The sequence below is a fragment of the Pyrgilauda ruficollis genome, unplaced genomic scaffold, assembly GCF_017590135.1.
Source record: "Pyrgilauda ruficollis isolate IOZ18807 unplaced genomic scaffold, ASM1759013v1 scaffold4, whole genome shotgun sequence".
NCBI classification, from domain to species: domain Eukaryota; kingdom Metazoa; phylum Chordata; class Aves; order Passeriformes; family Passeridae; genus Pyrgilauda; species Pyrgilauda ruficollis.
Genome location: NW_024525489.1, coordinates 6,580,190 through 6,596,793, shown reverse-complemented (window position 1 = coordinate 6,596,793; position 16,604 = coordinate 6,580,190). Strand labels below are relative to the sequence as shown.

At 38.5% G+C, this 16,604-nt stretch overlaps 1 protein-coding gene across 2 annotated transcripts in view; it reads left to right on the top strand.

Annotated features, from left to right (window-relative positions):
- Window positions 1-16,604, top strand: part of THADA (THADA armadillo repeat containing) — a 154,371-nt gene that overhangs the window by 102,178 nt on the left and 35,589 nt on the right. For both annotated transcript variants that reach the window (XM_041477307.1, XM_041477306.1), the window contains exons 31-33: window positions 3,521-3,606; window positions 14,591-15,003; window positions 15,352-15,473. In XM_041477307.1, the coding sequence (XP_041333241.1) occupies window positions 3,521-3,606; window positions 14,591-15,003; window positions 15,352-15,473 (621 nt within the window). The remainder of the gene's footprint in view (window positions 1-3,520; window positions 3,607-14,590; window positions 15,004-15,351; window positions 15,474-16,604) is intronic.

The following is a 16,604-nucleotide window of genomic DNA, read 5'->3' as shown; positions in this document are numbered from 1 at the left end:
TGTAAACCCTTTAAAATATTTAGTCTCTTTAACTTTATTGACTTGTGTTCTTTCAATGGCCTTGTATATTCTGTGGAGTTCTGTGGTTATAGAATCACAGAATCACCTGGTTTGAAATGGACCTCAAAGATCGTCTAGTTCCTACTCCTCTTTTGTGAGCTTGGGACACCTTCCACTAGAAGAGGCTCTTCAAAGCCCCATCCAACCTGGCCTTGAACACCTCCAGGGATGGGGCATACACAACTGCTCGGGGCAACCTGTTTCAGTGCCTCACCACCCTCACAGCAAAGGATTTCCTCTTAATATATAATCTAAGCCTGCTCTCATTCAGTTTGAATCCATTCCCCCTTGTCTGTCACTACAGGCTTTTGTAAGGCTCTCTTGCAGGCTCCCTTTAGGTACTGGAAGGCTGCAATATTTTTGAGGCTGAACAATCCCAATTTTCTTAGCCCATCCTCATGGGATGATCTGGTAAGAACACAGCAGCTCCCCTCAGTGTAATTTTGTTCTCCTTGATTAAATTAGAAATATGTTTTTTCTGCATCTTGTTCTTGCTAAGTAGTAATCCGAAGTAGTGATCCTTTCCGTTCCTGCCTGTTGCAGTCTTCCTTCCCTCTTTCTGGCAGGTCCTGTCTGTGACTTGGTTTTCACATGTTACTCAGGGCAGACAGCCTTTGACTTCTCTTTGGTCAGGTGTGTTGAAACATTTGCAGCATTAGCTGTTAGTGAAATTGAATGCAGCAGTTGGGTGTGACCTGATTTTTATTTCCACCTGGACAGTCATGCTCCAAGTGAGAGCATTATGAAGAAGTACTAAAAAGTGTGGGGCAAGCTCCTAAGTGCAGTAAGTTTCCAGGAGCAGGCTGCCTATAAGCTCTATATCCAAACACAAAACAACAAATTGAACTTCTGAAAATTATGGTTTAAGGCATCTGGACACAGTATGTCCGGTGGCCACTGGGCCTTTGGTGCCAGCTCTTTGACTTCCAGATGTGCTGTTGTTACACTAAACTACTGGCTAGCATAGACGAAACATTGTTTTAGTCAGGCATGGATCTGTGCCCTGGCATCACAAGGCTGCTATTAGTACAGATGTGTAATAGTATGAATATTGTTTTGATAGCTATTTTTCTGTGTGGATATACCCTTAGGTATGAGAGTCCCAGCCATCTCTAGCTCTACCCCATTCAGAGTCATGTACAGTTTATCACCTGGAGTGAGCATATGGTGTATTTGTTTCCATTAATAACCAGATTGGAAGGGAAATGAAATAACGTTTGGGTTTTGGACAGAAAATAAGAATGCTGTTCCAGATGTCTGAAGCTCCCACCTTTTGCTGCTGCTGTGACTTTCTTGTTTGGACACATATTTCCTCAAATATTGTTTATGAGAACACCACTTTATTGGTATTGGTGTTAAAAGGGAAACATCTTGTACTGTTCCCACTCATGTTGCTGAAGTTCAGCACGAACAGGTCGTGTTAAATACTGCGCAGTGCATCATTTGTAATGTTCAGCATTGTGATTTTTGGCTGTCAGATCTGTTACGTAAATCACAGTTTGATTGTCTTCAAGATTGAGCTTTCTGCTACAATCTGAACAACGCTGAAGTTTCTTGGTTTTGGAAAACTGAATTTCTGGTTGTGTCCGTCTGGCACGTATGGATGAGAATTCACTAACATCACCAGAGCAACAGAACCACCAAGGACAAACGTTTGGCATGTTTTATGCTGGAAAAGTCTCATTTCAAAATCAAAACATGCATATGCACATACTTTAAATGAAGTGGTAAGTGCTTAAAAGGTGGACTAGAATAAAAAACATGCCAGTGTTGCTGTTGCCTCTTCTTCAGTAAAAGTTGCATGAGCCAGGTTTTGGCCAGGGCACAGTTCGTACGTTGGAAATTTTCTTTCCACAGAAAACGTGGAATGATAAGCGAGTCTTCCATTTTTTTGAGGGACCTGAAGTACAGTAGACCATTAGGTTCCTCGTATTGGCTGGAAACTGTTGTGGCTGCTTTCATCCCTTTGTGAGAACCTCTTGTGGTTTGTTTTTCTTCTGAGCCTTTGACTGGTCAGTCCCTCTGTTTTCTCATGGACTGAGCTTCCAACTCCATGAGTATTCCTTGGCTGTGTTTTCATACACATTATGAAGAACAACTTAGGCAGCAACTGGATGCCCAAGATACAGGAAAGATCTTTGCTTAACCTGGGTGGATAGAAATTAAGTCTGCCGAATATGCCTAGTAAGAAAGTGTCCAAAAAGTCTCTTTTTATGCAAAAGCAGAAAAAAGCTCTTCTGAAGAGAGATCCTGGTAGGACATATTCTGCTGTGTGTTATATTGATGCCTAATATTGTAGGCCATAAAAGAAAGCATAGGTATTTTAAGCTTCTTCCAGAGTTTATTGCTGAAGGTGAGAGCAATGTTTCTGGTTAAGGTTGTCTTTTCTAATAGGTTCATAGGCTAACTGTCCATAGGCAAATACAGTGGCCAAACTATGCAAGAGCCTCAAAACTTTAATTTTTATGTCATGATCACAGATCTTACTTGAAAAAGCTTTTTTTTTCTTGGATTTTAAAGATGTTAGAGTTCAGAATATTTGTTGGAGCATTTTTAATTAGCAATTTTTGAAAGAGTTTCAAACATTAAGATAAGCATACAAAGAAAGTGCCAGATAAAATATAAATTAAATCCTGAACAGAATTAGTCATACCTCAAGCTTGTGCTGCTTGATTCTGAAAGTTTTTGTTTTAGTACAAGTCCCATTGGGCTCTTCAGAATAATTTCTGTGTTTTGAACTAGATTTCCTGTTTTTTCACATTTTAAGTTATATTTTTAAGTAGTTTTCATGGCTAAATATGTTTCAGTGATAGTAATACAAAGAAAAATGAAGTTTTTAGCCTAATTTTATTTTTCTAATTGGAGAGAAAATAGATGTTTCTCACTTGGAAATTGAAAAGGTGGAGCAGAAGCTAGCTTATTACCAATTTCCATTATATACACAAAATCCCAAATATTCTTGTTTGGAATAAGAAATACCTAATTTTTAAAACATGAACACCTCTGGTCTTCATCAGAACAGTGAGATAGTTATGGCCGTTAAAAAGCTGTAGCAGGTACCTTGCAAGGGAAGTTTCTCTTTTATGAGCTGTAACAGTAAGAACTGAACACTTCTTTTTGTTGATGCATTTAGTTACACGCATTATCTGTAAACAAAAAGACCTAGTGGGTGCTACAATGAGCTGGTTCACCAATAATAATGAAATGGATCGACTGCAATTCAGTGGAATGGCTGGAGGAGGAAGGTGTTGCCATTCTGCGAGGGAGACTGTCACTCAGAATGGACCAGGAAATGAAGCTTAGATAACTTTGCCTAATCATTTTATATATGCATTTTAGTTTGACCAATAGTTTATCTTCATTAATTAAAACAGACGTGCCAAACTAGTTTGTTTTCCTGCTGTTTCTGGACATAAGGTTATAAGGATTTAGGCTTTAAAAACGTGGGTTTTTTTTTTAGGCTAAATCCTTGTTTGGTGACCAGAGCTGCCTATCTTGATGTCCTTGTGATGTTGAGTACTCACCTGGGGAAGTTTCAAAAGCAAGGTAAGTCAATATACTCTTCTATACATCAGATTTAATATTTGTATATTTCTGAGCTCTGTTGAACCTGGAGAAACAATAGAATATTACTTGTGCTCAAGGTATCTACTGACTTCTGAAATTTTTTAGCTGCCGTGTACCAGGCCCTTCATTCTGCCCTCTCAGTAGATAGTCCTAGGTTTTGTTGAGGAGAAAACTGAGGTACAGTTCCATGTCAAGGCTTGAAGTGATGACCTTGCAGTATTCCTAGTCCTAGAATGGCTAGCAACAGAAAAAATCCTCTCCATGCTCCAAAATGGTTTTTTAATCCAAAATCCACATCCTGGACTATTGCAACTTTAACCTTTCCAGAAAGCCACAGAAATGTTCTTTCGTGAGACACCTGAAATAGTTTCAGGGAAAGTGTTTTATAATGTTTAGAAATTTTATAAAAAACAGTTCTGAGAGCTTCTTTCAGTTTCTTTTTCCGTTTTGATTCTTTATCAGTGGGAATTTTTTGAAGGACTGGTGAGAACTATCAGTGGTTTTAATGTTGTAGATTACAGTTAGCAACAGTACAAAACAAGCTGTGAACAATAAGAAAAACAAAGATATGGAGGAAGGGACATCCTTTCACGTGTGCCAGTGTGTAGGCAGCTTTCAGTCAGCTGTAAGTAGCTTCCTTGTGGGACTGTTTTGTTCATTTCTTATGAACAAGTGAGTAATAAATTACCTTGTCAGTCCAGGAAAGCAATTAATGAATATTTCTGTCATTTTATTAAAATTTTTAACACTGCATTTAAGTCACTGGAACCGTTCTTTATTTCAGAGAGTCGTGTTGTGGGCATTGTTAATTTTAAAACCAATTCCTTTTGCTTTTTTTGCCTAGACCTTTAGCTGTAGTTCCATTTTAATTCTAAAATTCCTATTGGTGTGATTTCATGTGAATGTATAGTTCAAATAGGGGTAATTGTCAGGAAAGCAAATTGGTGATGAACATGTCTGAAGTTAACTTCTTCAGACAGGTTGATGCAGAACTAGCCCTTACAACAGAAGGGCAGACATACAGAGTGACTGGGCAAGGGCCACATGCTTTATAGGGTGGAATGTACCACCTTACCTAAAGCAGTTTCAGTATAACATGTCTCTTGGGATAATTTTTTTCCTGGCTCATTACTGGTTTTTCTGGGGCTAAGCTATCTCTACCAACAATAATTCTTATATTAAAAAATATATGTTCTTATTTTTTTATTACTACAGAATAAAGCTTTTTAAATCCTCATATGCCATTGGCCTTAATGATAATCCTTTGCAGTACATTAATAAGTCTAGCTGTGTATTACAACTACAAAATAAACAAAAACAACCCCCAGAACCTCCTTCAAACATATTTGGGCTCATCACCCTTTTACTTTGAATGCTACTTTTTAAAAGAGAGATCCTTTTGAGAATATTAATTTTTCCACTTTTTAAAACATGATCCTCTACCACTGTTCAGCTCCTCTTTAGTATGAATCATCCTGGTTTTTCTGTATTCTCTTTTCTGAAGTTTTTTTTTCTCTGTTCTGAAGTTTTTTTTCATCTTCTGATTATTCTTGTCACTCGCCCTTCAGCTCTATTTTTGTATTTTCTTTTAGGAAGGAACAGCCAGTACTCCAGGGGAGGGCTCCTCTTTTTGCTTACGTAGTGGGCATTGCATTTCCTTTATTTTCCTCTTTCCTATTTCAGTTATGGTAGGGTTTTTTTGTTTTTTTTTTTGGTCTGTTCTGGTTTTTAAACAATTGCTGCACATTTGCAAAGGCTTTTATGGACCTCTCCACACCAGGAAACTCCCTTCCTTTTTTTAATGCCCCTGACTTGTGAATAACCCTTTGAGCCTGAGGGACTGCACCATGCTGTGGCTGGATTACCAACTGTAGTGAATTCATTTATTTTTCAAAGCTCATGTGGACTGTACCAAACCTGGGTGCTGTAAGGTACAATTTCTGCAGAAGGGAAGCAATTACTTTTGCAGATTCTTTCTGCTCTGGTATAGTTTATTCGTTTTGTTTTGCTTAAAAGTTTCATTCCTACATAGGTTTAAAATTACATATTTCAGGCAGTGTCTACAGAGAGTAAAAACCTAAGCTGGAAGAACTGTTTTGAAAACCTAAAGATACATTTGGGACAATTTTATGTATCACAGGCAAGAAGCCCTTCTGAAAGGAAGGAGTTATGTGTTTATATTAAATAGAAACTGAGTGTCCCATGACACAGTAAGAGAAAGACTAAACTCACCAGTTAAAACTGAATGTTTTGAGTCTCCCATTTAAATGTTTTAAAGATATGATTATTAATTGAAGCGTTATACTTTTCTGAGATTAAATATCTTACTCATATATGCATATCTCTGGTTATGAGCCAATTTTTCTCTGTTCTAATCTTGATTTGTAAAGTTGTTTCAGTGAATAAAGGGTGAGGGACAAATCCAAATAAAACTGTTTCTTGATGTGTTTATCTAAGAGGCCCCAGGAAGTGCTGTATATGAGTTCCAGGCCACAGGCTGAAACTGATTTTCATCAACAGAAATGGGAATGCAATGTAATGAGCCTGCAACTGGTTAAAATCAGACCACTTCTAATTGATTATGCCTGTTTAAAGAGGCTACAATTACAAAGAGGTTTTCAGAGAACAGCTCTGCCTAGGCCTTTCCTACATTATGATTATTTTCTGTAAGTGATTTGTTGTTTTCAATTAATAAAATCTGTCTCTTAATGTGTAGGATAGCCCTTAGGGAATTTCCTTCACAAATTCAAAAAACATCGGCTTTAAAATGTTGGCTAAGGAAGGCAGGGAGTAATGGATACCAAAAGCATCTTGTCCAGCTAAAAATTTACTGCTGGTTCAATGATGATTATTTATCTTAAACAAAACAAAACAACCCAAACCCCATAGTTACTCCTATTTGCTGGACTGGATGGAAGTGTTGCCTTAGTCATGTCACTGGGAAAACACAGTTTTCTTTCCCTGAAGTGATAGGCAAAATCTAGAACTTTTTCTCAGCTCCTGATGTGTCTGAGGGCTGAGCAGATATACTGAGACAATACATATAGCCAAGACTGTATAAACTCAAAAATATTTTTATTCTGTTATCGGTTGTGGTTGGAAGCAAGCCTTAAACAAAAGAAAAAAGTTAAAATGTACTGTTTCTATCTTTATTGAGAGTAAAGAAAGTTGTTACCAGGTATAGGATTATTTGATGAGCTAGTGTCTATTGTCACTATAAATAGTTATTAGTAGTGTCCAGGGAATTTATTCTTGCAGACCTCTTTGACGTATTTTCTCCACAGTAACTGTTTTCATAGATCAGAAATCACAAATGTCTAGGGTCTTTCCATTCTCATGGGAGAGCAATGCAGTCTTCCTGCAGAGGATATTCTGGAACTTCTACCCTGCTTCAAATATTACAGAGGAATAAAGTAACATTTGTAGGCATATTGGGGTGGGAAAAATGACAAAATGACCTCTAAACCAGGTGAGAACATGTTCAGCCTTAGCTGTGTATATGATTATTTGCAAATTCACAAGTTTTGATCAGGAGTTAAAAGCAGAGGTCTGTAGAGCTCCAGATTCATGTGTGCATCTGAGTTTACGCGTTTTCCTGTGCACTCAGAGATGGGCTTTGCAAGAGATGGAATACAGGACTCTGGTGTGATACACTGTTTCACTAAGTAAGATTCCTCTGTTGAATAGATGAACTTCTGAGAGGATCTGTCATAGACATTCCTGCCTTCAGATCTTCTGGAAATTGGTGTTTGAAGCACAACAAGAAGATGAGAGTATTACTGTGATCTGCAGTGCTGCTAATGCAGGAGCCAGAGTGTTGAATTGCAGCAATAAGCTCAGATCTGGAATGCTCTGTCTCTCTGTAACAGATGAAAAATGCCACAAGACAGAGTGGTCACATTCTCCTTCTTGCTCACATCTTGAAAAAGTTTCCTTGTAGTATTTCGTCTTTTCATGAGGGGAAAAGTGGATGCAACTCTCTATAATGTACTTGACTAATAGAAATGCATTTTGGTCAGGGTTGTGTTCCAAAAAATGGCGCTTGTTGGTAGAGCTCTGTCAATGTAAGTGAAGTAGGATGTAGAACAGAAGAGGGAAAAGATGGAAGAAAATTTTGCTAAGGATAATCTTGCCAATTTGTTGCTTTATCCTGTATATATGCTGTCAGTCTGGTTTGGCCTGTCGTCAAGTATAGTGTCTTCAAAATTCAAGTTTGGTGGGAAAGAGAAAACATTTAAACAGGACGTCAAATAGGTTGAATCTGTGATTTAGGAAAAGATGCCATTTGTAGTCCAACTAAGCATTTTTCCTTTCTCCATTTGTGGTGGAAGAATTTTTAAAAGTTCTTGAAATTAACCAAACTCCAGTGTTGTAGTTAACCATGGGAACAGTTACTTAGTATTTGCATGATTAATCCTGTTCACAGAGAGATTGTTTTGATGCCAAAATGGAGTAGCCAGTATTCTACTCTAACTTATTTTGTTTCCTTGAGTTTTGCAAAAACATAATTCCATTTTCTTGCTTTCTTCCAAATACCTAAACCTTCTGTAGATGTAGGTTAAGATTCTTAAATTCTGCTCATGAACTAAAGAAATGGTTGCAAAAAATACTGTGCACTATACATGTGTGTGTATGTGATGAGAAACATGAGGTATTATTTCAACTGTCTGCTGGTTTTGTCCTCAAATACAATGAAATACTTTCTAAAATAACATACAGAGCAAATACCATTCCCTTGGTTATTTGTCCTTTTTAATTGGAAGTTATAAAATGCATTGATAGAAATAATATGGATTATCAAATTTATGGATGCTTTGCAGTGCTTTGCAATGCAACCACAAATTGCTCTTTACATAGGAATCTCTTAAATGTTTGCCTGAGTTACGTGATTTGTAGGTCTTTTAAATAGCATTCGAAGGTTCTGGCCACTTCATTTTCTGTATCATAGTTCCTAATATTTTCTTATTTTGGAAAGAAGCTAGGTGGCAGCCAGGTTTTCCTGCAGGCTAACTTACAAACTGATGATTTTTGAATGATAAAAAATCTGACAGGGATAACTAGGTTGATTATTTTAGCCATACTTTAATTTTCTTTACCTAGATCCTTAAGAAGGGTGGCCAAAGAATTATTTGAATAAAAACGCTGGCAGCTTGTTAATGTGTGTTTTGGTTATTTGGTCTAATTAGCTTGTAGTTAAATTTATTCTTAACATATTGAAGGCAGTTTTTGTTTATTATATCAGAAATTATATAAAGTTTGCTGGTATATTGACTGTGGCACTGGGTAAATGTTTTTATTTTGAGTTAAGAAAGGTATAGATTTAAAACATTTATAGGATGATCTAAATGCCCTGTGCCTACTAACATCAAATTAGATGAGTCAAAAGGAAATATTTTTAGGTACTCAGTGTTCTAATTCAGTGCAGACAGGAGATTGAGTAAGTTGAGGGTGACATTGTTGGAAGTCTAAGGCACAGGGAGTGACTGGGAGTTGCCTGGACAGTAAAATGCCAGAGGCAGAACAAGTCAGGGATGTTGAAGTGGTCCAAAGACTGACCAAAAGTTAGTTTGAGGCAGAAGAACAAAATGGGCCAAGGCTGAAAAGAACAAATTTTTGGAGAAAGGAGATGGATAAGTGCAACACCAACAGCTGACAAGGAAACGTTGGAGGCAGAACTTGTGACTCAGGTAGAGAAGGAGGAAAGTAAAAGTGTTTTTAGAATGATGGCAGAGACAGTGATCAGAGGAGGGTTGTGGAGGGTAGCATGATACTGCTGGAATGCTGTGTTGAGCAGGGAATATGGAAAGGTGTTCCATGAAATGGGTGACACTAGGGGAAAGTAGAATTGGTCATGTTTATTAATGTTAGCAGTTAAATTTCTGTCCCCACATGAAGAGAGACTGCTTGTCCTTTCAAAATCAGGTTCTCTTTAGATTCCAACATGTTCCACTGACTGACTTGCACTGTCCCTGTGGGTTTTTATAAAGTTATACGAATGCAAAATACTGGAGAAGTCAGTGCTGGGCCAGAGAGAAGCTGCAAGAAAAAATACCTGTAAGAAAAAATAGCTGTTTCAGTGTCCAGATAAAATGGGGCTTTTTTCCCACTTCTTTTTTCCTTTGGAAACATTCCCTTATGCTGTACAAAATGCAGTGGGATACTTGTGTCCTCAACAACAAAATATCCATGGATGCTGGTAATCAGCCGTGTTTGTAGTCTTGAATTGTATTGTGAGTTCTGATGCCTAGTCTCTGATGTTGAAGAAGTTGCAGATGTCTTTAAAAGAAAACATCCTGCTTAAAATATGCCCTTTTTATGATCAACAGTCACCTTAGTATGGCTGTGTAATGAAACTGACTCTTCTGTTCTCTTTGTGGTTTTGTTTCCATTTAGCAGCAACTTCGCCTAATCCACTTTTAATAAAAAGAAAAACTACGAAAGAAAATACTTTTCCTTAGTATTTGTCTAGGAAAATCTCTTCTTGGCACTGATTACCTCTCAGCCTACTCCCTATTCATATGATCTGTTCAGATGTCTGTGGATAGTAGTTAGAGAGTGGATTTTAACGTCAGTCCATAAACAATTGCTCTTTCTTGCAGGTCTTGTTGAATAATGACGAATATCTAGATTTTTGATGCTCAGAGCCCCTTCCCATAACAATATGCTGCAGGAAAAGCAGCATTTTATTGCTGCTCTTGCAATTTTTGTCTGCCCTTGCAGAGGGTCAGTAAGTTTCCTGATGCTGGTAGTAACTTCCCCTGTTTTCCCCTGCTTAGTTCTTTTTTTCTGGAGCCTGTGCAAGGAACATGGAAGATGGTTTGCATGCTCAAGGACCTGTATAAGGGATTTAATCTCTGTATTTATCTATATACAAATACTTAGAGCTATACTAATCACATGTATAGAAGGAAGCCCCTCACACAGTACACCTGATGATCAGGAGAGTTATCCACTTGGCAGTAGCTAAATAATCACTGTGAAATTACCAAATCCTACAGAAATGTGTCAACTCTGCAGGGTGGAGCAAGTTTAGATTTAAATATGGAAGGAATTCAGATTACTTCTCTCACTTTTGAACAGACTGTAGTGCCTCTGAGATGAAATATCAGCTGAGATGTCCATCAGCTGATGGTTTGTTACTCCCTGAGCAGGGACATTTTTCTGTCATTGCTCTATGTATCTGCTTACTCTGTGAAGAGACTGAACAGATCCTGCCTGCCACTGCAGGGAAGAGCAGAAGAAAGACAGGCAGGGTGCAGATTTGGGAACTGCTAAATTTTGAGGAAGTTTGTAACTGGAGTTTCATCCAATCTGTTGATTCCATGCTGCTCCTCTTCCTTTCCTCTTTATTTTCAGGTGGTGAAAGATCATTTTACTTCATATACATGACAGAGCATCAGTTGATCACAAATAGGATTAAAAAAACAGCCCCTCAAACCTAGATGCTGTGACATAGATGATGTATGAATATATCAGTGTGGGGGACTGAGGATGTTTGTGTCGGGTATTGGAGAGAACCAAGTGGTTGTGTAAGATGTCTCCTGTACTAGAAGCAGGCTGAAATTCTTGCTGTCCCACAAATGAAGTAATCCTTAAGGGGGAAAAAAATAAAACTAAATCCACTTAATTCTTGAAGGCTCTTTTGCATCTGTCAGCATCCTGGAGAGACTGCTGTTTGCCAGGACCCTTCTTTGGTCAGCCAGAATTTGTTCTCCCTTCTCACAGCAGCTGGCCATTCAAACTGTACAGTGATGTTTGTTTGTAAATAAAAGTATGTTGTTACTGTATCTTAACAACAGAGGCTGACATTTGCTTTGGGAACCGATGTGGTTTTCTGGTTTAGTTGGATATTTTGATGTAAGCCAAAGGAAAGAGTTTACTTAAAGCTAAGCAGATGAGAAAACATTTACATGAAAGCCTGGAAAGACTTCTTAGTGATGAAGTTGAAAGCAGGAATATTTCCACTGCATTGTAATAAGACTGGGGCATTCTTTCCTTTTGTACATATTTGTGTGAAAAAAGACTGTTGGAGAGCATGTGGAGCACAAGATGAATGCAGAAGGATTTGCTTTCTGGTGTGCTGAGGCTAAGCAAATATTCAGACAGTCTTATTTTGCTGATGGCCTTGCCATTGAGACATCCACTTTTAAAGAGACTTTCTGTAAAATTGATGAGCCACAGTGTCCAGTCTTTCACAATTGCATGGGGGAAAAAAGAAGTCATCCAGAAGGCTTCCAAAGCAGAAGTATTTTATATGTGCAGAAAAAGAGGATCTGTTGCCGAAGACTCTTGTATCACAGTCTCTGCAAGCTAGTAGTTCTGGGAGTGAGTAGCTCCGCTATGTTTTTTATATGCATACAGTTTTCCCCTTCAGAGATGAGGACAGAAGTTAAGTTGTGCTGGCCTTGGAAAATACAAATGGAAGTTTGCTGAGTTGGAAGGTCAGTGCATGGCCAGCTCCTGGAGTCCATGGGAGGGTCACCACTCTCTCTGATGTTGAGTTGCAGGCTCTGGCAAAGTTGGCAGCATTGACACCAACAAAATGGAAGACAGTCTTCCCCCTTTTCCTGATTTTTTTTTCTCTCCCTCTTTCTCCCTCTCTATTTCTCTCTGTGTGCACTTAATACTTACTTACTCTCCCTTTCCCTGCTCTGGAGCTTTGACCCTTCCATCCTGTCAGCTTTCCCATTACTGCTTGCATGTAGCTTACCTCAGCATAAAGCAACGTGGACAGGAGATGAAAGCATTTCTCCTGCAGTATGCTTACAAATCCAGCCTTGGTTTGAGGAGCTGAGCCAGGGGGTGTGTGTGTTGCTGAAAGGCAGCTGAGGAGGGGAGCAGGCAGGGACCGGAGAGGGTGCAGTGCTCCGAAACTGAAGCTGTTTCTCTTCTTGAACAGAGGTGTTTGACCTTGAACCTTTTTCTTTCAGCTGCCTGGGATTATTTCTGTTGTTAAACTGCTGTCTGTGGACTCAGGCTGTGTAATAACTGAGACGAAGGCCTAATCCCTCTCCAAGGCAACCAGACAGTTCAGAAATTAAGGAATTCTGGCAGTTGGATACGTGTCGTGTGACATGGGCGTTAATGCTGGTTTTATGCTGTGATGCCAGTGTGTAAAAGCAGTGTGTTTGAAGGGGGGTTTAGAAATGTAGCAAATAAAAGATACAGGTTTGCATTGCTGTGAGACGGAAGTCAGCTGTGTCCTGTAGAGGATAATGCTGTGAGATGGCTTTCCACTGATACTGGAGTTCCTCTGACTGCATCAAGTCCCTTCAGAAAAGAAACTAGCGAAAATGTGAATGACAGAGCTAGCGGTTGGGCAATATGACTGAAAATTTTTTACAAATACTACATTTCTTTGAAGCGTGTCCAGAATTACTCAGAAATGATTCTGTCTTATGTGCTAGACAGTGTACAACCATGTCAACTTTCTGTGTAAATGTCAAACAAATTAAGATGGCTTTAGAAGAATCTGAATATGAAAGGGCAGGATATTTAACTGTAAATAGAAGGCTTAGGGAAATGTCTTTATGGACAACAGAATGAATCTATATTTGTGCTGTGGCTTCATGTCAAATTCAGGAGTTTAGTAGGGCTATTTGGACAGGCTTTTAGCAGTGCTCAGTGTTTAATTATAAATAGCAAAGTTACATGACAATTAATTGTCTTCTTGCAGATACTGGAGAAATGTAAGTTTGTTTAATCTTGTATTTGCCTTTAGAGCATTTTTACCTTTAAAAAAACCAAAAACTTCCTACATCCCTTAGCACTAGTGGCACTGTTCTCTGTTCTTTTGTGATTTCCCCCTGCTTACATTTGAATTTTGTGGAGTATAGCATATTCATTTTCTTGTGGTACAAGCCATACAGACACAGAACTGGGCAAAATTATTTCAATATTATAAAATGGTTTATTCCTGCTGATGATGGAGAAGGTTGAACTCAAGGCACATGAATATTTCAGTCTGTGTGGGTGTGAAATAGGACCATTGATGACTTTTTTCTTTATTTTGTGTCTACGTTGCCAGCTCTCCTAAAGCCTGAAACCCTCTGGTATCACAGATGGCAGTGGCCTCTTTGTTCGCTCCAGGAGGTGGCCAAGCACTAAAGAAGGTTCCCAGGCTGTGCTGGGCCATGTGGGCAAGGGTGCACCAGTGTAAATGGCTGACATGTCACAGTTCCTGGGCTGATACATAAGAGGGGTTACAGTGCAGCTCTTTTGTTTTCTTACCTATGTTAACTGTTCAAAATAAATAAGAATAGGAAAAGTATCCTGGATTTTTAAATAAGTAAACTCTTTACACTGATACAGGACAGGTCTGTTTATCTTGAAGGGGCATCTTCTTAATACTAATTTTTTCTGACTAAAACAATGAAGGCATGAGATTTTCAATGTCATCAGAATGGCCTCTGTCATAATTTCTCCTGATTTCAGTTGCAGCTGAGTAGTCTGACAGGCAGCACTATGTTCCGTCTGGTCTCTGATTTTAGAGCTAACTATCCACATTTTTTCCCACATTTATGAAATAGTTTATTTCTGTTAATCACTTAATGCAATGGCAGAAATGGTAGGCTTGTACAATTTGCAATATTATAATACTAGCTTGGTTGAAAGAAATACTTACCAAACAAATGTAATTGGTGAGGATTGCAGGCAGTCTGCAAGGTACTGTAACATTTTTTAAGTTGTTTGAGACTTTCAACTCATGTGTTGAACAATCATAGCTCTCAGGAAACTTTGTGTCCTCGTGTCTTTTGATTTAAATATGAATACATGTGATATCTAGCAAAGCTTTTTATAATTTGGAATCAGTTTAAAATGAAGGAGAACTGTGATTTTCATTTCATGCCTGAGTTTACCTTATGATACCTTTTGCATACCTGATATTTGTCAGCTTCACGATCTGGAGCAGATGGCAACATCATCTATTTGTTCACTTTACTGAGTGCTACTCTCATTGCAGGAATGCAATTGCTTGACTTTTGGGAAGCGATGAAAAGAGTCATTTCAGATTCTGAATTGGTGTCTGGTATTCCCTACTCATCTGCAGTACCAGGACTGATACAATATCTCCAGAGCATCACCAAACTTGTAATATCAGTGCTGTCAGTGGCTGCAGATCCTGACATCCAGAGCTGTGGTTCAGCTGCTGCAAAGGAAATGGCCAAGCCCTCACTGTCAGTAGCTCATCTCCTGCACTGTGAGTTCCATGAAGTGCGTCTGCTGGCATTGGAAGCAATACTGCTGTGCCTGAAACAAAGAAATTCCAAGCAGATTGCAGAAGGAAGAGGAGGTGTATTATGTTTACCCACTGATTTGGAAGACACTCTTCTCACAATGGCTCTGAAGGAAACAAATCCCCAGTGTTTTTGCAAGGTAAGAGGGTGTTTTTAATTGACATTTTGTATGTTTTCAGTAAATTATGTTTTTAATTTTTAGATCATATTTGCAATTTTCAAAAATATATTTCAAATGTGCATTATGTTTTTTAAATAGTAGGTGAGTAGTTGGAGTTTTTTTTGCACTGAACAGGAGCTGTGCAGTAATTTTGTAACAGATGTTCTTGTGTAAAAGCAAGAACTTCCTCCTTCCTTTCTTAGAACTGTCCAGAGAGAATCCTTTTGTTCTTGGAGTGGAGCTTAAGTTGGTGTTTTATTGATCTCAAATGTGCACATTCCTCTTGAGACTGTCTGTAAATTGTTTGTTTGTGAATTGTGTCTGCAGGTGCTGGAAATTCTTTATAATATGGATCTCGAAAATTTGCTTCCAAAGACTGAATGCTCTATAAAAATGAATCCAAATGAGCTCTTAACCTGGAGTTTAAACCTTGCAGATATCTCCAGCAGGTATAGTCTGTCATGCATGTTGAAATACTTACATTTTAAACACTTCCGACACTGAACATTAATATATTCGTTTGGGACTGCACTTTCATTTAAAAAATCTGTGTTTCAGAAAAGAGAGTGTGGTTTATTTGAATAAAGTGGATTCATGAGAATTTTTCAGAGAAGTAAGACTTTTATCTGAATTATTCAGAAGGCCCACAAGTCATACTAGCACCCTGTAAATGTCCAGTTGTACAGTTCCTGAAACAAGAAGTTACTTTGGCTGTCCAGTGATAGCCAGTGGGCATGGTTCTTCCTGAATGGTAATTGGAAAACGTTACTGTAGAATTAACAATGAGTATTAATGATCCAGCCCTACACTCATTTGCTGTGAATCTGCCATCCCTCGTATCCTGGTTTATGGGCAGATGGTTTGTAGAAAGAATGACAGATCTCATTTAACTTGCTGGATTGGCAGAAATGGTTAATCCTAATCCTGAGGGTTTGCACTCCTTATAGAGACTGTAAAATCAGCAGAAAGCACTGAAAATCTGGAGCCAGATTGTAGGTCCTACTGAATTAGAAGCTGTGCCCATGCATTCATAATGGCATGCACAAACAGGCTTACAGTGTCCAGACTAAAGGTATGATATCCTGTTTCTGATACTTTTTTAAGCCATGCAAACATTACAGTCCAGTGTTACAAACATTGAATATAGAGTGTAGAACCACATTTTATAGCTGTTCATATTTGCTGCTGATTTGCACTAAATTGTTCAAGTTCAAATGATGATGATGGGAGTGGTGATTTCTGGGATGAAGTAAGGTACTGGTGGTAAAATAACACTGACTGGTGCTGTTAGAGGGAAGTGGCTGGAATAACAGGCCTTGCTGCTCGGGTGTTGCCATTCCCCATGGTGGGAATAGGCTTCAGAAGCCACAGTGCCTAGAGCCATATCCTTAGATCTTGCTTAGCAGCTGTAGAAGAGATATTCCTGCAGCTAAACACCAGCTTCAAGAGATGCATTTGTTCACAATTTAAAATAATGTCTGGTTCATTTGACTCGGGTTCCATTTTCAAATGTGTTGTTCTATGAGAAGCATGTAAATAAAAAGTAAACAGGAGAGAAGTGAAAGTAAGGGCATGTTTTA